Genomic DNA, 21,260 nt, shown 5'->3' with positions numbered 1-21,260 from the left:
CCAATCTTTTTTAAAAAAAAAAAAAAAAGGAGAAAACTGACTTCAAACAAACTTTAAATGCACAAACTGTTTACTTCAGTGTCTTCCTTTGGGAGTATTCTATGGTTAGATTGTAGGACAGTCCTACAGCATGGACAGAAATGAAATGTCCACAAATGTAACTGTCAATCTTTCCATCACATTACAGAGGATGTGGCCACTACTAAAAAGATGCAGTGCAGACGCAGAAGTAGCTTAAACTTAATGCCTGAGCAGTGGCTCAAAACCATCTGGAATGCCAGTTCCAGGGAATTTGCTACCCTCTCCTGTCTTCTGAAGACACCAAACATGCACATAGTAAATGTACACGTGTGCAAGCAGAACACTCACACATAAAATAAAACCAATCTACTGAGAAAGTTAAAATAAATAGTAAAAAGAACAGGTCAGTGACATGCTCAGCAGGGAAAGATGCTTCCTGCACAAACCTAAAGATGAGCTCAATCCTCAGAACTCACATAAGGGAGGAAGGAAAGAACAGACTCCACAAAGGTGTGCCTTGACCTCCATACACACACATGGTACATGTGCTCCCCCCATTAAAAAGCAGATGCTGTGGACTTGAACATGCACACATAGAAAGTGCTCCATAGAAACCTAATAGAGCACAACACTGAGCAATGGAGGGTGTAGCTAGATCCCCACAGCAGCCCTTACAAAAAGAATTAATTCCATTTGAATATGAAAAAGAATTTCATAGCTGGGTACACTGACACACATCTTTAATCCCAGCACTTCAGAAGCAGAGGCAGGTGGATCTCTATGAGTTTGAAGGCAGCCAGGACTACATAGTGAGACCATAACAAAAATGAAACAAAACCCCTAAATAATTTCATAAATGTTCTATAAACAAACAGAGATGACATTTTTAAAATGTTGGTACTGGGAGGCTGTCATGGTCAACACTATTGTTTAGTATTCCAGAAATCACCTCAAAGTTGGGGTGGTGACACACACCTGCAGGTGGAGGAAGTAAGACTGTCTCAAAAACAAACAAACAAAAAAAAAACCCAAAAACCCCAGAAATGTTAAAAATTTCAAAATTAAAAAAGAAAAAGTCCAAGCACACTCCTTTAATCCCAGCATTAGGGAGGCAGAGCCAGGTGGATCTCTGTGAGTTCAAGGTCAGTTTGGTCTACAGAGTGAGTTCTAGGACACTCATGGCTACACAGAGAAACCCTGACTTAAAAAATCACAGAAAGAAAATCTAATCTTTATGTGTGTGTGTATATACATACATACATACATACATACATACATACATACATATATATATATATATAGAGAAAGAGAGAGATAGAGAGAAGAGCCACACACATACAAAACAGGAAAGGAGACATGAAGGTGACTCTCACGACTCACATCATTCCTTCCTGTACCATCTAAATGGATCCTAACTGGCCCCACACCCGTCATCCCAGCAGTCCAGACATGGTGGCAGAAAGACCAAGGTCATCTTCTCCTAGACTAAAAGTCTCTACTTAGAAACACAAGCTCACACTTATTAAATGTTCTATATGCTACAGTTTTCTACTTAGCTATGCTTACTTACATCATCATGTTATGGAATGTCTTGTGTATCAATGCAACTTTAACAGTGCAACAAAGCCACCTCAGACAAGCCCAGGTCTTATGCTAGTCCAGCTCACCCAGTTTCATTTTCTTCAGCGTGGAGTCAGCATCATCCCGGGGCCGTTTGCGGGAGTCCTTGCTGCTGGGCATATTGCGGGCGATCTCTGCTTGGGGGGTGCCCAGGTCCACCAGCAGGGTGGTGATCTGGGCCTGGAACTCCAAGGAGGCAGGGTGCTTGAGCACACTCAGCAAGTGCAGCTTGAGGTTTTTACGCACGCTGCTCACCTGGGACTTGGCCAGTGTTGGGGGCAGGTTGGCTGTAAGGACAGAGGTGGAAGCTCGATGCTGGGGACAGATCACTGTGTGGTCTGCCAGGCTCAATTATCAGCCCCAAACAAGGACTCTTGCTGCCGTTCCCTGGGAAATTCCTAGGCTTGCAGAAGGACTGGTAGCCTCCCCCTTTCAAGCTGAGACTGAAAGCCCAAGAGACCTCTACAATATTAGTCCTTTAAGGTGAGAAAACCTAAGTCATTTCTCTGTAGCACTCGAGCCTCAGGTCCCCGTCTCCAATCTGCAGTCTAGTGCTCCTCTGGAGAGAGCTGTGACTGCCACCTTCTCTACAAGCTGCTGACTGAGCAGCTGCCACAGCTCAGGCCAGTCGTCCTGCCACTAGCCAGAGTCTCAGTCACCTTGGTGAGCAAGCTGCCCCTGCTCCACAGAGAAAGAGGACTCTAACTCGGCCTGCAAGGTATCTACCATTGGTTCTCTGGCCAGTGCCACTCTCATTCCCTTTTGAGGGAACCACCCTGTCTCCATCCTCTGTCCAAGTACGCAGAAGACTGGAGCCAATGAGAACACTGCGTTTCCCTGGCCACTGTGATTGGCTCAGTGGTAGGCTAACAGTCTCTGCTCAGCCAATCATAGACAATGAGTATCAGCCCTGACTTTTGCTGGAATGATGGGGAAAGAGTTGCGCTCTCTCTCTGTTGCTAAGTGGCCAGAATAGGAGCCTAGATCTCTGGGGCCATCTTTACTGCTTCAGCAAACATCCAGAAAACTAAGTCAACACAAGAGCTAGAGATGGACAGACTAGATCCCTGGCCAGTATCCACTCATGTTTCAACTCCAGACTTCTAGAGTTTTATTCAGGCACAAACATGGGAAAATGTGACCAGCAGCCTTCTCTGAGGGATCAGAGGGAGGCTGGAGTGTCAGAAAGGATGCTGTGGCCCAGCATCCCAAGCCATGTTTGAAGCAGTTTTTATCCCACACCAAAGATTTCTATCTAACATGGAGTTCATGGTGAGCTGCAGTGCCGACCAGCATGCAGGAGAGCATGTAGAGCTCAACAGCTCCTCAGGAACCCGCAACCTGGCCAGAATAGCATGGGGAGGGGGACTCTCAACCTACCATGCAGAGTCTCATATGCCTGGATCACCTCGGACATGAACATGGGTCTCTGGCGGGCAATGTTGGCAAGGGAGCCCAGGGCTGTGGTCAGGTTGATGGAGGAGATGGCAGGGTGCACCATGAACTTCAATAGTTGCTCCAAGGCCGCCTTGCCTTCTTCCCACAGGACATCTGAAGGGGAAGAAGAAGGATCAGTCGGTGGTGCCCCAGTGTCCTCCAAAGCCAACACTTCACATTTTGTGCGAACACACTGAGTTCATATTACAGGAAGACAAGTAAAGCAAATTCCATGCAGATCTGCAGAACACATGGAATAGCACCGTGGGCCACTGTACAGCAATTTTTTTTTTTGTTTTTGGTTTTTTTTTGTTTGTTTAAGACAGGGTCTTATTATGTAGTTTGGGCTGGACGCAAACTCATGATTCTCCTGCCTCTACCTCTCAAGTGTTAGGATTTTCAGGCACGTCATGCCCAGTGTATGCAGGGCTGGGGAAAGTTCTGGGCTCTATGCCAGGCAAGCACTCCATCAATTCATCTGCAGCTCAGGCCTGTAATCACACCAAACTTGGAAGTTCAGCTAAAAGGATCAGAAGTTCAAGGTGACCTTCAACTACATGAGGCTAACCTGAGATGCATGAGGCCCTGTCTGGAACAAAATAAGAAAAGGGGCAGGAGGGAAGAAGGTTGTTGGGGGCTGTGGACCCCCAGACCCTGAATTCCTTGTCAACTTGTTATGCTTACAGCTGCTCTAAGTAAAACAATTTGTTTTCCTGTGTTTGCAGCTGCTCTGAGCAGGAGACCCGATGGCAGGGGAATAACCGTTTCTGGTGGGTTTGATTGGGGCGAGGCTATCAGTTAAGGATCCCTATATAAGCTGCCCTGGAACAGAATAAGTAGGGCATTCTTGTTTCAAGGATAACCCATGTCCCTGCCTGTCTGTGTGTGTGTTTTTAAATCTCCAGCCTAGTTCTCACTTGTGTACCGTCCCGTAGTGCAGGCGCTACAGAAGGTGACTGTGAGAAGGGCCAGTGAGTGCATACAGGACACTAGGGCGGCAACACTCACTGTACTGGATGTAGGGGTGATCTCGGGGGATTCGGTCCAGACTGATGTCATGTTCTTGGCGTCGGGGTACCTCTGAATCAGCCATGCGTGGTGACAGGGTGACAATGAGGCCCTCCACAAACTTGATGGCATGTGTACGGATGCCGTCATTGTCAGAATCCAACAGCAGGATGATTTCTCCAGCCATGGAGGATACCATGTCCCAGCAGGCCTCCTGGAGATCGTTGATGACCCGAGACTTCACCATCCACTGCCAAGGGGCCAGGAGGAACAGAAGAGACAGAGAGAGCCAAGACAACACATCAACTACCAGCAGGATCTGCCCCACCTGCAGACTAAATGACTGAGGTTAAACCAACAGCTATGCTCAATCTGGGCAGTGCTAGGATGGGGGCGACCAAGACACAGCTAACTCAATGATGAAGCATCAGATCTCAAAACACAGAAGTAGTAACAGGGGGTGGCAGGGCTGAAAAGATGGCTCAGCAGTTAAGAGTACTGGCTGCTCTTCCAGAGGACCCAGGTAGGATTTCCATACCCACACAGAAGCTCTCAACTGCAACTACAGTTCCAGAGTACCTGATGCTCTCTTCTGACCTCCACAGGCACTGTACACACCCTGCATTGACATACATGAAGCCAAAACACCCACATGCCCCCCTCCAAAGAGCAGCAGTGACTGACCAGCTTCATTTTGCTAACAATGAATGGCCTAACCAATGAACTCACTTCTGTGTCATCAAACAACAGTTGAGAACCCAGGTTATTCCCCCACACTTTTAAGATTTGTTTATGTTTATGTGTATGGGTGTTTTGTCTGCAGGTATCCATGCACCACATGTATGTAGTACGCAAGGATATCAGAAGAGGGCATCAGAGAGCCTGAAATTGGAGTCAGAAACGGTTATGAGATACCATGTGGGTGGTGGGAAGTGAACCTGGATCCTCTGGAAGAGCAAGTATTCTCAACAGCTTGGCCATCTCTGCAAACTCATGATCCTTTTTTAAAAATTGCTATTATTTTTGTAGTCCAAGGTGGCCTAGAACTTTCTGCCTCAGTCTCACATGCTGGGCTAACAGGTGAGCAACCCATACCTGGCTGTGCTAATTCTTTAGTCTGTGTCCCTCACTGAGCTAGCACTGTGAAGGCCGTACCTAGAGTCGTGGTCTTCGCTGTCCCTGCACCACCTGGCAGAACAGAAGGCTTCAAAGTGGAGATTCTCAGGGAATGTTTGTTGAATGCTAAATGAGTGGTCTCAGAAGACAACATTCGATGCCCTGTTATCTGTTCTCACAACAGCAGAAACCTCGCTCATGACAAGCTTGAGTTTGGCAGGACTGGCAGTACAGGCCATAACCCAGCAACGGGAGGAGCCATAGGCGGGGAGAGGGAAATTCAAGGTTTTCCTGGGCAACTCAGTCTTGAGCTCAACACCCAGAACCAAACCAAATCACACGGTGACATGGCCATCCTTCATTGGGAAGGCCCAGCTAACCCTCACCTGCAAGGCCACCTTGTAGAGCTGGGTCATGGTGAGGATGGCTTTCTTTACCACATTCACGTTTTCATCCCGCAGGAGCATGTTGAGGTTGGCAATCAGTTTTAGCAGCAGTTCAATGTCCCGCTTGCTGCGGAGAGAAGAGAAGAGACCAGGTCATGCTGGCCTTGGGGTAGGGAAGAGAGACTCAGGCCCATAAATCAAGCAATTGAGGTAGAAGTGTCAGAATCTTTGTTGCCAGCACATTCAGTAGTGGAGGAGGATGCTGACACCTCTACTTTAGGCTGCCGTGGGCCCCTGTACCATAGCTGGTCCTGCAGCCTTCACTCCTTCAACTCTGCAGAGCCTGGCTGTCTGTTTGAAGTTTGACCAGAGCATCATCTTTTTCTGAGACAGAGTCTCAGTCCCAGCTTGGCATCCAACTACCTACACAGGTGAGGATGACCTTGAGCTCCAGATCCTCCTGCCTCCACATCCGGTGTGCTAGGATTTATAAGTATGTGCCACCACACAGATATATAAAATGCAGGGGATGGAACCCAAGGCCTTATACATTCTAGACAAGCACTCTGAGCTACATCCTCAGCCCTGTTCCTTCATCCTATTTGAAGAACACCTACTGCACAGGTGGTGAAAACAGGCACAGAAACCATCAAGTTTGTAATGAAAGGACTTAGTAAAAACACCTAGTTTTGTTTACTCAAGCCTGAAGGCTCCATAGGGACCCTTTGGTAGGACTAAGAACTGGCAGGGTCAGTTTGTTTGGCAGAGAGAATGAAAGGCCTCCAGTAACGTCTGGTCAAGGAACAACGAAATTTGAGAAGGCCACCCCCCCCAGAACTCAGCAAATTAATGTAATTTTTCACAACATAAGTTCCATTCTGATTGATTCTTTTTTTTTTTCTTTTTTTTAAGATTTATTTATTTATTATGTATACAACATTCTGCCTCCATATATGACTGAACGCCAGAAGAGGGCGCCAGTCTCATTACAGATGGTTGTGAGCCACACCATGTGGTTGCTGGGAATTGAACTCATGACCTCTGGAAGAGCAGCCAGTGCTCTTAACCACTGAGCCATCTCTCCAGCCCCATTCTGATTGATTCTAAGCAACAGTTGCACCATTCAAAAAATATGAAACATCAAAGAAACAAATAAAAAAGACGAAAAAAATAGGCTGGAGAGATGGCTCAGTGTTTAGGGCACTGGCTGCAGGCCTGGGCTACAGGAGACTGGACTCTCCCATGCCAGAAGGCTGGGTGGTGCAGCTTTACCCCATGCTGTGTCCCTCAGCACACTGGGACACATCTGCTACACACACCACTTTTTTGTGAACTCCGAAAACTTAGTACAAGCCGGGCGGTGGTGGCGTACGCCTTTAATCCCAGCAGAGGCAGAGGCAGGCGGATCTCTGTGAGTTCGAGACCAGCCTGGTCTACAAGAGTTAGTTCCAGGACAGGCTCCAAAACCACAGAGAAACCCTGTCTCGAAAAACCAAAAAAAGAAAAAGAAGAAAAAAAAAAAGTGCCAATGGGCAGGAGCCAAAGGGAACGCTCAGAAGGGTTTTCTGAGGAACCCTGGAAAAGAAGGAATGGCCACCTAGGGTCACAGGCCAAGAAGAAGCAGAGCAGCTATGAAGGACACTGATGTTTTATGTCAGGCGAATGCGCAGACGGCCAGCAGTAGCCTAAGGTAGGCACAGTAAGACACATGTCCTCTCAGCAGGTCACCCGGCTATGTGCAGAGGTGCAAACAGGTGAAGGGTATGGTTCCCATCTGGCAGAGGTTTCAGAACTAGACTGTGAGATCAGGGATTGGGGGCAAACCTCCTACTCCAGAAACAGGCAGACAGACAGGAGGACCAAAAATTCAGGGTTATCCTCTGTTACGAAGTGAGCTCCAGGCTAGCCTAAGCCTCATCAGGACCTTGTCTAGAGCAAACAAGAACGACAGAGTAAATGCACTAAGCACCACTGATGATTGTTTTAAAATAGTACAGGGGGGCTGGAGAGATGGCTCAGCAGTTAAGAGCATTGCCTGCTCTTCCAGAGGTCCTGAGTTCAATTCCCGGCAACCACATGGTGGCTCACAACCATCTGTAATGAGGTCTGGTGCTCTCTTCTGGCCTGCAGACATACACAGACAGAATATTGTGTACATAATAAATAAATAAATATTTTTTAAAATAGTACGGGGGTGGGGGGTGAGCTGGAGACGGCTGAGCAGTTAAGAGTGCAGACTGCTCTCAAAGAGAACCTGAGTTCACTTCCCAGTACTGTGTCACCTCAGCCAGGTTCGAGAGAAGCCAAAGTCACCTGCTGCATGTATTCTGAAAGGAGGACTGCCACTTTGACTAACAGAGCAACCGTCAAGTGTTGGCTGAAGTGCATGGACTATGACATCCAGGACTGCAATCCCATTAAGTGTGTGTTGGGGGAGGGACTCTGGAGAACACACACCAGGACACCCAGGCACTCCCAAAGAGGCCCCATACCATGCCTCCTCAATGAAGCCAATGACAAACTTGCGCACTTCAATGGACTTGTCTGCTTGGAAAGCGATGATCTCCTGCAATGTCAGAGGGAAGATGGATCAGGCCACACAGCATTACCTCACCTTTATCCCGCCCCCCAGGCTGATCACTCACATCCAGAAAGTTGTCAAGAAGGGTGGGGTCTTTGTTGATGATCAGCTCCTGGACCTAGGAGGAACAGACATAAAACCAGGCTCCAAAGTCAAGCATGATGGCTCTTGCTCATAATCCCAGTACTTGGAAGGCTGAGACAGGATTGTCATGCTATCAAGACAGCCTGGAGTATGGGCTCTATCTTCAAAAACTAAAACTAGAGCTGGAGAGATGGTTCAGAGGTTAAGAGCACTAGCTGCTTTCCCATAAGTCCTGAGTTCAATTACCAACAACCGCATGATGGCTCATTGTTGTAATAGGAGCAGCGAGGTGCTTCCTGCCACCCGGCTAGCTTTACCCAAAATAACAACACACAAACTGTATTCATTTAAGCACTGCTTGGCCCATTAGTTTCAGCCTCTTAACCCATTTCTAATAATCTATGTAGCCCACGAGGTGGCTTACAAGGGAGATTCTAACCTACGTCCATCCTGGGTCTGAGCTTCATGCGTCTGCCTCAGAGAGCAGAGCTATCGCCTCTACCCAGGAGAGGGGAGCATGGCGTCTCTGAGCTCACTTCCTCTTCCTCCCAGCATTCTGTTGTTTACTCCTCCCACCTATGTTTTAACCTATCAGGGCCAAGCAGTTTCTTTATTGCTTAACCAATGAAATCCACACATTGATATATGACACTCCCACATCAGCTCATGACCATCTATAATGAGATCTGGTGCCCTCTTCTGTCGTGCAGGCATACATACAGGCAGAACACTGTATACATAATAAAAACTAAAAATAAGGGCCAGCAAGATGGCTTAGTGGGTAAGGTGCTAGTCACCCATGCCTGAAGATTTAAATAGCATCTCTAGGAGCTGCTTGGTAGAGAGAGCCAACTACAGCAAGCTGTCCTCTGATATCATATGCTTGGTCAGGCACACTTGAAATAAAGAACATGAAAATAAGGGCTGAGAGATACTCAATGGGTAAAGCACTCCCTCAGCAAGCACGCACAGAGTTTGGATCTCCTGAGCACCACAGCTGCAGCCCCAGCACTTCAGAGGCAGAGACAAGCTCCCAGACAGCTGACTAGCTAGACTCTCTGGGTTCTACTGAGAGACCCTGCCTTAATAAAGTGGAGAGTGATTGAGGAATACACGTCAACTTTAGGTTTCTACATGTATGCACACATGTATGCATCTCATACCACACTACCAAGCACCTATATCCATGTGAACAAGCACACATGCACACCAAAGATACAGGGAAAATAAAAAATTCTTAATTTAAATATAGGGCTAGAGAGATAGTTCAGGAGTGAAGAGCACTGGCTGCTCTTCCAGAGGACTACGTTTGTTTTTTGTTTTTGTTTTTAATTTTACTTATTTTTACTTTAAGAACATTAGTGTTTTGAAAGCATGGATGTCTGTGTGAGAGTGTCAAATTCCCTGGAACTGGAATTACAGACAGTTGTGAGCTGTTAGGTGAGTTCTGGGAATTGAACCCAGGTCCTTTGGAAGACCAGTTGGTGCTCTTAACTTCAGAGTCATCTCTCCAGTCCCAAGGGTTAGGTGTGATTGCCAGCACCCAGTCATAACCATCTGACTCCAGTGCCAAGGTGATCTAATGCTCTATTCCGGCCTTTGTCAGCACTGCATGCTCATGGTGCATATACACACATGTAGGCAAAACACAGAAAATTAACAAAGAAACAAATGTCAAATAAAAAAATAAACCCAGATTCACACAGACAAGAATAGGAAGGAAGCAGCACTGGTGGTTCTGGCAACCCTGACCCCGAGCCTCAAATGCTATGCTATATCAGACCCTCATAGATCAAGGTTCTCACAGGCCACTGGGAAGCTTCCCTGCACCATAGAGGGGAGGCAGGTCCTGGTCAGCAGTGAGGACACTATATCTAAGAGTACTAAACAAAAGAGAGTTGAGCCTCGTGGCATAGGCCTATGATCCAAGCTTCTTGAGGAGACAGGAAGATTACAAGTTCAACACCTGCCCAGGCTGCAGTGAACTCATTATAGTTTAGAACACTTCTCAACAAAATTACACACCTTCAATTCCAGCACTTGAGAGGCAAAGGCAGGTGGATTACTGTGATTTTGAGGCAAGCCTGGTCTACACATTGAGCTGTAAGACAGCCAGGACTACATAGAGAGACCCTGTCTCAAAAAACCAAATAAATGAATGAAAGGATTTGAATAAATAGTAAAAGGGCTGAGAATGTAACTCAGCAGTAGAGTGCTTGTCCAGCAAGCCAAGGCTCTAAATCCAACCCCAAAAATAAGGAAAAGAAAAGGGGAAAAGCCCTAGGGAAAAGCCTTCCTGAGGTTCAGCCTCCTTTTTGTTTGAGACAGGGTTTCTCTGTAGCTTTGGAGCCTGTCCTGGAACTTGCTCTTGTAGACCAGGCTGGCCTCAAACTCACAGAGATCCACTTGCCTCTGCCTCCTGAGTGCTGGGATTAAAGGCGTGAGCCACTACTGCCCAGCTTCAGCCTCCTTTTACCTATCTGTCAGTTCTCTATCTTTACAAGGGCAGCATCCCGTAAGCATTCCAACCATTTACATGACTGCCTACAGTTTTTTTATGTTTTGAGACGGGCTCTTAACTATCTCAAAGCTGGAAGTTTTAGCTAGGCTGACTAGTCAGTGAGCTCCCAGAGCTGAGGTCACATGCATAGCCATGTCCAATGGGTACTGGAGATTTAAACCCAAATCCTTTTGCTTTCACAGTGAGCCATTACCCCAGTTCCCACATTCTTTGAAAATAATACCTCCTCCCAGACATCCTCCTGAAAAATCAAAGCTGGTCCAAAACTTCAATGATACAAGTCCAAGCGTTGCTGGTAAGTCACCTTCATAAGCACACCACCACCAGCTCTACTGCACTCACGGGATGGGTTAGCACCTTCTGACCACATGCTGAACAAGCCCAACAAGGGTCCTGACCTAGGCCCATAGTCTTTAAAATATATTTTTTCTTCATGCTACTGGGGAGAAGGCTTTGTACTTTTTTAAGTAAAGAGCATGTCTACTACTGAGCCACACCCCAGCCCTCACTGGGGTTCTAGGCAGGGGCTCTACCACTGAGCCACACCCCAGCCCCTTACTGGAGATTTGAGGCAGGGGCTCTACCACTGAGCTATGTCCACAGCCCTCATTGGGGGACTCTAGGTACGGGCTCTGCCACCATGCTGTGCCTTCACCCCATCCAATGACCTCTGAATGCCATCTTGGCTTCTGATTCTGAAGGACCCCTATCCTCTTCTACTTAAGCACACGCTTTGGTGCTGTGTCTGGTTATGTCTTACGTCTTTTCTTCCTCCAGCACTCGGTTCAGATGTCCCCTTTCAGAAAACTCTCCCTGACTCCCTATCCTGGACAGGTTAGGTGATTTCTCTTGATTCTACTTGTCAGTCCTGCCCACTATGCATCGTCACTGTTTGGTCACCCTACTAGACCATGGAGAGAGGAAAGACACAGGATCTGCAGGTGGACCCCACAATCCAAGGGCTACTTTGGCCAGCTACTAGCAGAATGACCTTAGAATCACTCTCTATACTGAGGTCTGCTTCTCTGTGTATAAACAACAGGTGACCCCTCCACCTGCCATCCCAAGGCCCAGATTTGGGGGGCACTGAATGAGCATGCTGCGCAGCATTGCACTCTGGGATACAGGTATGTACAAGTGCATCATGAATGAGTGTATCACAGGTGAGTGTCCACGTGAAGGTATGTATGAGTGAATCACAGGTGTGTGTCCAGGTGAAGGTACGTATGAATGCATTACAGGTGTGTATGTGTGTGTACAGGCATGTGTGACTATGGGTATTACCAATGCTCTCTCAGTGACTCTATCCCCTGCCCTGTCCTGCCCGCCCTCTATCTTACCCCCCAACTCACCTGTTTGAGCACTGTGATCTTTGAGTCATTGGTGATCAGCGCTGCCTGGTTTAGAAGATCTACCACCTGGAAGGAGGGACGAGCTAGGTGTCACACACAGCCTGTCTTGCCGGGCCAAGCCAGTCCCCACAGTCCTCCTGAGCTCTGCTGCCTGGGCAGTGTCATGCAAAGGCAGGAGTCACACTCTCACTACCAAGCCCTCAGCTCTACTCACTCACCCTCTCAGAAGTGGTCATGCCATCAATGGCCGGTCCTTCCTCTTGTGTGAAAAACTGCGATGCCACACTCCGGCGGGTGACACTGTCTCCGCTGCCACTTGCCATGACTGCTGTCAGGTTCTCCCTGAAAAAGAAACTAGTAAGTTTCCCTATGCAGTCCTCCTTCCTTTAGGCCGCATATAGAGCTTATGTTTATGGGCAGAGCGTCAAATGCCAAGAGAACAATATCCCAGTCAGAGGCACAATGCTTCATCTCCAATACTTTTTATTATTTTCGTAAACGCAGGATGTCAGGTAGGCTGGGCTGGTCTAGTAGTCAAAGATGGCCATCAAAGCTGGGCGGTGGTGGCACACGCCTTTAATCCCAGCACTCAGGAGGCAGAGGCAGGCGGATCTCTGTGAGTTCGAGACCAGCCTGGTCTACAAGACCTAGTTCCAGGACAGGCTCCAAAACCACAGAGAAACCCTGTCTCGAAAAAAAAAAAAAAAAAAAAAAAAAAAAGATGGCCATCAATTCCTACTCCTTCTGTCTGTGCCTCCCAACAGCTAGAATTACAGGTGTGCACAGAAACATACGGTTCTAGGCCAGTCAGGGCTGCATAGTGAGATCCATCTCAAGAAAAAAAAAAAAAGAAAGAAGGAAGGAAAGAAAGGCCACCTACAATTAGGTGTGGTGGTGCCTATCTCTCATCTCAGCATTTTCAAGATGCAGGTAGATGAAAAACATCAGGAGTTTAAGGCCAGCCTCAGTTACACAGCGAGTTCAAAACCAGTCAGAGCTTCTTCATATTGTCTCCAAAAAGAAAGAAAGAAAGAAAGAAAGAAAGAAAGAAAGAAAGAAAGAAAGAGAGAGAGAAAGAAGAAAAGAAAGAAAGAAAAAGAGAGAAAAGAAAGAAAGAAGACTCATTGCAATACAGCATCCTTAAGCTGTTCCTTCTGTGAAAGTGAGGGAGATGAACTTCCACACAGTTAGCACAAAGTCATACTGACAAGTCCATGAAGTGACTGAGAGCAGACATCACGTACAGCAAGCAGCACAATCTACCCAAGAGCTCTTACACAGGCAGACAGGCTGCAAAGGCACACTACATACAGAAGGGCTCTGCAAGCTGAGGGACAGTGCTGCAGAGCATGTGCAAGGTCCCGTGTGGCACAGGATGGACCCGGGATAAATGAGCAAGCCAACAGACAACAGGGCTGTAAAAAGAAAACGAGAGGGAAGCCGGGCAGGCGCACACACTCTAGTCTTAGCAGTCTTGGAGTCTGAGGCAGGAGGATTGTGAGTTCTAGCCCAGCTGGATAGCTAAGCAAGACCCTGTTTCAAGAGAAAGGAAGAAGGATTATGGAAAATGGAAAGTCTCTATACACTGACAGAACTCTGTGAGGACCAGCAGAGTGAAAGAGAGAGTTGAGAGGGAGGTCTGGTAAATGAAGAAAACCAAAGTCAGGGTCGTATAATCCTGGCAGTCAGGAGGTGGAAGTGGGACTGGAGAGTTGGCTCAGTGGGTAGAGTACTAGCTGCTCTCCAGAGTACCTGCATTTGTTGATCCCCAGCACCCATATGACAGCTCAGAACTGTAAAGCTAGTCCTGGGGGATCTGAAACCCTCTCTGGCCTCCGCAGGTACACTGCACATACTTGGTATTGAAACATAAATGCAGCATAACACCCATACATATAAAGATTAAATTTAAACAAATAAATTAGTCCTAAATTATGTAACTGAAAATCTAAAAGACAGCATTGGACGTAACTAAGTTTAAATGGATTTAACCTATAAACTAAACAGGAACACTCTGCTAGACATCACAGGCTAATAAATAAAGGTTTAGTTGGGCAGTGATGGTGCACGCCTTTAATCCCTTTAATCTGGAGTTCCAGGACAGTCAGGGCTACACAGAGAAATATACATAAAAGTAATAAGTCTATTGAAAAGGCTAGAGTAAAGTAACTTAGTGGTCTCCGCGGATTATAAACCCTAGCCACGCTGGCCTCAAACTCAAGAGATCCACCTGCTTCTACTACCCAGCTAAAGTTAACCAGCTAACTGTTCTCTTTTTATTTTGAGTCAGATGTGAAGGGCCGTCACTCCCACATCTTGCTTAGAGTCAGGGTCATAGTCACAGTCTTGCCCTCAAGACCTACAAAGTCTTCTTTCTAGACGCTAGCCTTGTCTCCCTCTGGCCTCTTTGCATGTCAGCTCACCCCACCCTGCACACCCCTTTCTCTATTTCTTCTCTTGCCCCCAGAGATCTAGTCTTTCCTCCCTAGGGAGGCCTTCCCCACTCCAAATTTACATACACACCCTGCGCAATCCAATCTGTTCCTTCTGTCTCCTGCTACTGACCATCACCACACCCCATGTCTGTTCATTAAGCAAAGGGGCATGGCCACCATACACCACAATGCTCCTTGGACCAGAAGGTAAGAAACTGTCCACTCTTTCTGGATGATACATCAAGAACCATCAAAACTTTCCTTTCTCTTTGCTTTACTCTTTAATTTTCTGGGTTTTGTTTTGTCTTGAGTATATATTCCTATTTTTCTTTTTGACTATTTTTCAATTGTTAAAACGATGTTCAGCTGCCCATTGGTATCAGAGATTGGCCCAAGGGTCCACTTCAGATCAAAATTCAGTCCCTTATTTAAAATAGCACTGTTTGGCCAGATAGGGTGGCATACCCTTTTAATTCCAGCACTAGCAGCAGAGGCAAGATGATCTCTTAGGGCCACTCTGTTTTAAAAAAAAAAAAAATCAGGGGGCTGGCGAGATGGCTCAGCAGTAAAGAGCATTGCCTGCTCTTCCAAAGGTCCTGAGTTCAATTCCCAGCAACCACATAGTAGCTTACAACCATCTGTAATGAGATCTGGTGCCCTCTTCTAGCCTGCAGGCATATATGCAGACAGAATATTGTATACTTAATAAATAAATATTAAAAAAAAAATCAGTACCGTTGGGGCTGAGGACAGAGCTCAGTTGGTACTCAGTTGTTTAATATGCACAAAGCTCCAGGTTTCATCCCCAGCACCACAGAAAAGCGGTGGTGTAAAATTCAAGATCATCCTCCACACACAGTGAGCTGGGAAGTCAGGCTGGGCCAGGAGACCTTACCACAAACAAAAGGGCAGTGTTCAAGTGAAACCCATACACCCTCTGGCACACGTTAAAACCATCTCTCACTGTGCGCTGAAGGCACCTGCCTTTAATCCCAGCACTTGGGAGGTAGAAGCAGGCAGATCTCTTGAGAGTTCAAGGCCAGCCTGGTCTACAGTATGAGTTCTAGGCAGCCAGAGCTGTTACACAAAGAAATCTTGTCTCAAAAAAAGAAAATGGAAAAAAACTCTCCCCAGCTGACTAGAGATGGAACCCAAGGCCCCTGTGCTCCACCACTGAGTTACAGCCTCAGTCCTTTTCGCTGTTTAGAGACAGGGTCTCACTAAGTTGCCCAGGGTGCCAGTAAACTCATTCTGTAGTCCTGTCAAGGACTAGAACTCTGTGATCCTCCTGCCTCAGTTTAAGAGTAGCTGGAGTACTCGGGAGGCAGAGGCAGGTGGATCTCTGTGAGTTCGAGGCCAGCCTGGTCTACAAGAGCTAGTTCCAGGACAGGCACCAAAAACTACAGAGAAACCCTGTCTCGAGAAAAAAAAAAAGTAGCTGGAGTAACAAATAGGTCCCTGCCACTAAGCCTGGCTTAAATCATCTCCAGATGACTTAAAATACCTAATGCAGTATAAATACTATGTAAATGTTGTTACATTGTATTGTTTAGGGATTGATGCTTAAAAAAAAAAAAGCTTCACATGGTCACTGTTAATTGGTTTCCTGAATATTTCAATCTAAGGTTGGCTGAATTAACACGTGAACTTCTGGGTAGATGGCTGTCAACTTGTACATAAACTATCTTCTATTTCACTGTTTTTCTCTTAATAAATGCTAGAGCTCAGTCTATTTTTCTTCTTCTTTTTCAACACCTGCATATCATTTTAATACATAAATGTAATTTCTGATTTCAGCCAGCTGCCTACTGAATAGTTGCCATTCTTGCAGTCTGGCTATCTGAAACACTAAGGCTGCCGACTCCCTCCCCTTGTTGGATCTTAGGGGTGAACTGCTCCTCCCACAAGGAAGTACAACAACTCCCCTGTTACCCTAAGGAGTGGATTTCCTCCGAGTTTTTTTTTTTTTTCATTCATTCAACGAACATCAACTGAGCCAGTCCAGTGTGGGATGTGCGCTGTGCTGGGAACCAGGTTCGGACCGAGACACACCCAGTCCTCGCCCACAAAGAGCTCAGGATCAGCGGCACAGAAATAAAACCTTAATAACAAAGTCGACCACACGTGAAGGGAGGGAAAAGCACGGGGACCTATGAGAGCCTTCAGCTGGAGGATTTGGGGAGAGGGTGGGAAACCGGGGCTTCATAGGGGAAGTGATGTGCGGTGCCGAGTCCCCCAACCCCAAGGATGAAAGGGAGTTAGTTACTCAGACCGATGGATAACAGAATGTTTCGAGAGTGGAGGAATGGGGGTCGGGGGTGGGGGTGGGAGGCACAGCTTGTGCAAAGGCCCCGAGGCGGGAAGGCACATGGCCGGTCTGAAGTCGTGAAGAGCCAGTTGCAGCTGTGCTCAGCGGAGGATGAGCCAAGGCGCAGACTGGAGGCGGAGGAGGTCTGCGGGCGGACTTCTGCGGGGGCCACGCTGGAACTTGGACCGCGGGGGACTGGGTAGCCAAGGAAGGGTCCTAGGCGGGGGGGGGGGGGGGGGGGCAAGGGCCCTGGACGCCGCTGCTCCCGGCCCTCCCCGAGGCCCTCCCCGCCGCTCGCGCCCCGGCCTCGTTAGCGCCCCTCCTCCCCTCGCCCCAGGCCCTTATGCCGCCACCCGCTCACCGCGGCTCCGGCCTCCGTCCCCCTCGCGCCCCCTCAGCAGCGCCTCTCGACAGACGCTGCCGCCGCCATCTTCCGCCTGTCGCCGTGACACAGCGCAGGCGCTGCACTAGTAGGGCCGCCGGGAAATGGAGTCCCGCACCGCGGCCCGTCCCCGCCCCTACGGCGTGCAGCGTCGGCAGCCGACCGCCCTCCCCGGGTGTCCACCGGGGCGGCCGCCATTTCCGACCTTCGAGCGCCATGCCTTTTGGGAAATGTAGTTCGTGGTGCGCAGGCGCTGGACGGAAATGGAAATGGAGGCTTCTGGGAAATGGAGTTCTCGGGGGTCGGCGGCCCCACCTCCCTAGACGACAGACTGTCGTTAGTTAGAGTGGAGAGTGCTGTGAGCGGAGCTCCTGGGTTTTGGAGATCTGGTGCCTTAACGGGGTCTGAGCAAAAGCTCTGAGCCTTTCCACCGCTGGCCCTGACCCTGTACACAGCCTGCAGCATTTGCATTTTGAGTCGAAAGCCTCAGTCTTCCCGTCCGTCGAATGAGAATGTGCTTTCAAGAATCTCTGCGGGCTACTTACGGTGTCGTACAGGGACCGGTGGAATCCTGAACACTGTCTGCCTCCTCTCCTTCGTGGTGGACATGCGGGGCTCTGGTGTTTCCCTCTCTTGGGTGGAGATGATGGAACACCTCGAGGCGGAAAGATTCCCCCTCCTCTCGCATTGTGACTCTAGGGCTCTTGGGATCAGCAGTGTGTGGTCTTACACCCCCACCCCGGGTAGCTCCCCCACTCTTCATCCATCGCTAGCTCCCAGGTGCCAGGACTGTGGCTCCCGGTGCCTAAGGTCTGTCTCCTTGCGATCCCGCAGGGGGCGCCCCAATCCGAGCGCGCGGCCCTAGGGGAGGTGGGAGGAGAGCCCGGGGCGGGCCAGGGCGGGGGTGTCCCGGCTATAAAAAGTGACTGCCTCCCAAGGCGCCTGGGCCAGCGGGACTCCCGGGCTGCGAGCCTCAGTTCAGAACTCGGGGCCAGTGCCTGCAGAGAGACCGGATCTCTCGGTTCCCCCGGGGGGGCCGCAGCCTGGGCGTGTGGGGGCGCAGGCCCGGGGGATGCTGGGCTCGGTGAAGATGGAGGCTCATGACCTGGCCGAGTGGAGCTACTACCCGGAGGCGGGCGAGGTGTGTCCTCGGGGATGGCGGAGCGGGAAATGGGGAGGGGGGGGGAGGGCAGGTGTGGGGCTGCTAGCTTAAGTGCAAACAGGGGCCGTGTTGTGGGCCCAGGTGAGAGGAAAGACCTGGGGACACAGACACCAGGCATGGGAGCCGGGAACAGGGGGACAAGGCTTGAGAGAGCGATTGAGACAAGCAAGTCGAGGCGATCGTTTGCTTCCAAACGAAGAAATGCTAACAAGAAAACACACTTGAAAGATGTAGAGACCCTGATAAAAATGAACAAATTGGAGGTGGGATTCGGGGCTCTAGGATAGGGGATAGAGCTGGAGGACCTAAAGAAACGAGGTTCAAAGTAGAGAGGACAGGTTAGGAACCCCCACTATGGAAAGTCTGTGGTGGAAGTTTAGGGTTAAAGACGGGGCGGGGGGCAGGCTTTGGGCGGTTAGGATCAGAATTAGGGTTGGGGATAAAGATCGGCTGGAGAGCCTTATAAGGTAGGGGCCAAAATAGGGGTTATCAGGGTCCTTTTGGAAAACTTACTGTAACAGGTGGCTTAGGTAGACTAACCCTCAGATGACGTCAGCCTTGGGAGATCAAAAGACATATGGGCATCCACACCTGTGTGGTAGGAATCAGTCTTCACCTCGCATCCTTACCATGACCTTCAGCAGGGACCCCCTTCAGACCATGCACAGTCTAGTCATTGCTAGATTTGCCTTAGTTCCTTCGCCGACCAACAGAAAGACCCTCTTCACGTCTAACTCCTATTTGTCCTGGCGCAAGGGACTTATTCTTTGTTCAGTCGCCCTGTAATCCATATTGTGATGATGGGGAAAGGACATAAGGTTCTGGACCCATAGATCCTAACCTAGGAGACTTAAGGTGGGGGGGGGGGGGGGGGACTGGAATGGCGGGGCTCACCAACAGTCATTTAGTAGTTGGGGGGGTAACTAGGGTCTGTATTTTCAAGTTGTAGGGTTGGACTCCCGACTTGGCCAGGGGCCTGGGAGGGGGCCTGTCCTGGGTCTGGGGAGGGGTTAAGGGGGCAGAGCCGGGAAGGGATTAGGACTGTGGGGAGGTGGGAGGGAGAGGGCTGGAGATGTTGGTAATATGGGGAAGGCAGAGGCCAGGGTGGTTCGTGAAGGCTTTCAGGTGGTTGGGAGTGTGATTAGTGGGTTTAGGGTCAGCCCCAAATAGGTCCTTCTGGGGACACAGCTAAAGAAGTTAGTCTGGGGGAGGGGGGTCTAGGGAGGAGAAACTAAAGTTTGGGGGTGGCGTGTGGATGCCCCCCCACTCAGTTTAGGAGACAGTGTATATGGAGACTGTCAGACCAGTCGTGGTTTTCCATGCCTGTAAACCTAGCACTTGGGAAACTGAGGCAGGAGGATGACAAGTTTGAGGTCGGCTACATAGCAAGTTTCAGGACATCTTGACCTGCTACAGAATGAGATCTTGGGGAAGGGGAGTGAGGTGAAGCCAGCCTAAATGTAACTTTGAAAGAGTCAGCATAAGGAGAGACTGGATGGTTTGGAACTACAGTTGAAGGTCCGTGTTCTCCCCCACCCCCTACCCCCCACCCCTTTCCTCTGCCATGCACCGCAGGGTACTGGCAGTATTGGCAGCACCTGCCGCTTCTCAGCAGGAAAGCCCACCTCTCTCTTGCTCTTGAGAACAATGGGTGGGCTACATTCCGCTAGGACTAAGAATAGGCAAGACTCCTCCAATGGCTTCTGCTGGGGAGGGGGCGCAGAGAGGTTAATACCCGTGTCCTACTGTGGCCAGCTGGCTCTTGGAGAGTGACATCCTGGGAGAAACCCATAGAACCTTAGGCTTCTACACATACCTGTCCCAACATCCCCTCCCCCCCTTTTAGAGATGGGCAGTAGGGCACCCTGCAGGGTGCTGGGGTCCTCAGGTTGGGTCTGGAACTGGAAGTGTCTCCCTGCTGCCTAGCACACCCTTCTCCAGAAACAATAAGGAAATGAAAAGGGAGCAATTGCCGCCTCCCAGGTGGGGATGCAGGTCCCCTGAGGGCTTCCCCCCACTCTCAGCCACACCCTGAGTAGGGGAGATCCGGTTCAGACCCGGACATCAGGGGTTCATCCCAGCCTTGGGGCGTGGGAAAGCCTAGGGTGGATTAGAGCAGCTGGAGTGCTTGAGGTCAGACCTCAAGAAGAACTTCCGGGTGGGTGGGGAGCCAGAAAAGGAAGGTCCTGAGGTCCCGGGGTTGGAGAAGTAAAGTGAGGTACAAAGGGATTAAGAGACTCTGGATCCCCCCCCCCCCCAAAGCCATCACTTTTCTCTTCGAAGGGGAGGAGCAGAAGCAGTGGAGGAGGGTAGGAACCAGGCTCCTGGGGCTGCACATGGGGCTTGGGGGAAGGGAGAAAGAGAGTCAAAAAAGGGGAGACTGAGGCCAACAGATGAGTTGGTGAGCAACAAACTCTGGATGGGAGAGGGAAGAGATGGATGGGAGACAGACACTGGAAGGGGAGGGGTGCGGAGCTTCTGGGCTGGGGCTGGAGGGACACAGGGCAGGAGGATAGCAATGGCCAGTGCAGGAGCCAGGGGTGGTGGTAAACATCTTTAATCCCTGCCCTAGGGAGGGGGAGGCAGGAGAATTGCCATACATCTGGAAGCAGCCAGGGACCAAAGCAAGACCCTTTGTCAGAGGGAGGGAAGAAGGAATAACATTGTGAGAGACCTAACAAAAAGAGCTGCCTGCAGAGCCCTGTGTGGTGAAATACCTGGAAAGTCAGCCTTTGGGGAGTGGGGGCAGGAGTTCAAGGCTATCCTTGTCTGTATAGCAAAAGCTTCCTGTGTGGGTGTCGGGGGAGGGGGGAAGGGAGAGGTGGCTCAACAGTTAAGAGTGCCATA

The 21,260-nt window shown here is 49.4% G+C and overlaps 2 protein-coding genes across 2 annotated transcripts in view; one reads left to right on the top strand and one right to left on the bottom strand.

Moving 5' to 3' along the window:
- The window catches only part of Sympk (symplekin), a 33,497-nt gene extending 16,177 nt beyond the window's left edge, over positions 1-17,320 (bottom strand). The window contains exons 1-9 of the mRNA XM_005370258.3: positions 17,231-17,320; positions 12,345-12,468; positions 12,127-12,192; positions 8,234-8,287; positions 8,081-8,154; positions 5,589-5,715; positions 4,087-4,336; positions 3,022-3,192; positions 1,689-1,928 (exon numbers count right to left, since the gene is read on the bottom strand). Coding sequence (XP_005370315.1) covers positions 1,689-1,928; positions 3,022-3,192; positions 4,087-4,336; positions 5,589-5,715; positions 8,081-8,154; positions 8,234-8,287; positions 12,127-12,192; positions 12,345-12,449 — 1,087 coding nt within the window. The 5' untranslated portion in view covers positions 12,450-12,468; positions 17,231-17,320. The remainder of the gene's footprint in view (positions 1-1,688; positions 1,929-3,021; positions 3,193-4,086; positions 4,337-5,588; positions 5,716-8,080; positions 8,155-8,233; positions 8,288-12,126; positions 12,193-12,344; positions 12,469-17,230) is intronic.
- Positions 17,321-18,205: 885 nt separating this feature from the next.
- Positions 18,206-21,260, top strand: part of Foxa3 (forkhead box A3) — a 10,822-nt gene continuing 7,767 nt past the window's right edge. The window contains exon 1 of the mRNA XM_005370257.2: positions 18,206-18,392. Within this exon, the coding sequence (XP_005370314.1) occupies positions 18,324-18,392 (69 nt within the window). The 5' untranslated portion in view covers positions 18,206-18,323. The remainder of the gene's footprint in view (positions 18,393-21,260) is intronic.

The sequence above is a fragment of the Microtus ochrogaster genome, unplaced genomic scaffold, assembly GCF_000317375.1.
Source record: "Microtus ochrogaster isolate Prairie Vole_2 unplaced genomic scaffold, MicOch1.0 UNK74, whole genome shotgun sequence".
Classification (NCBI taxonomy): domain Eukaryota; kingdom Metazoa; phylum Chordata; class Mammalia; order Rodentia; family Cricetidae; genus Microtus; species Microtus ochrogaster.
Note: the sequence above shows the minus strand (reverse complement) of the source record. Positions and strands in the feature narration are given on the sequence as shown.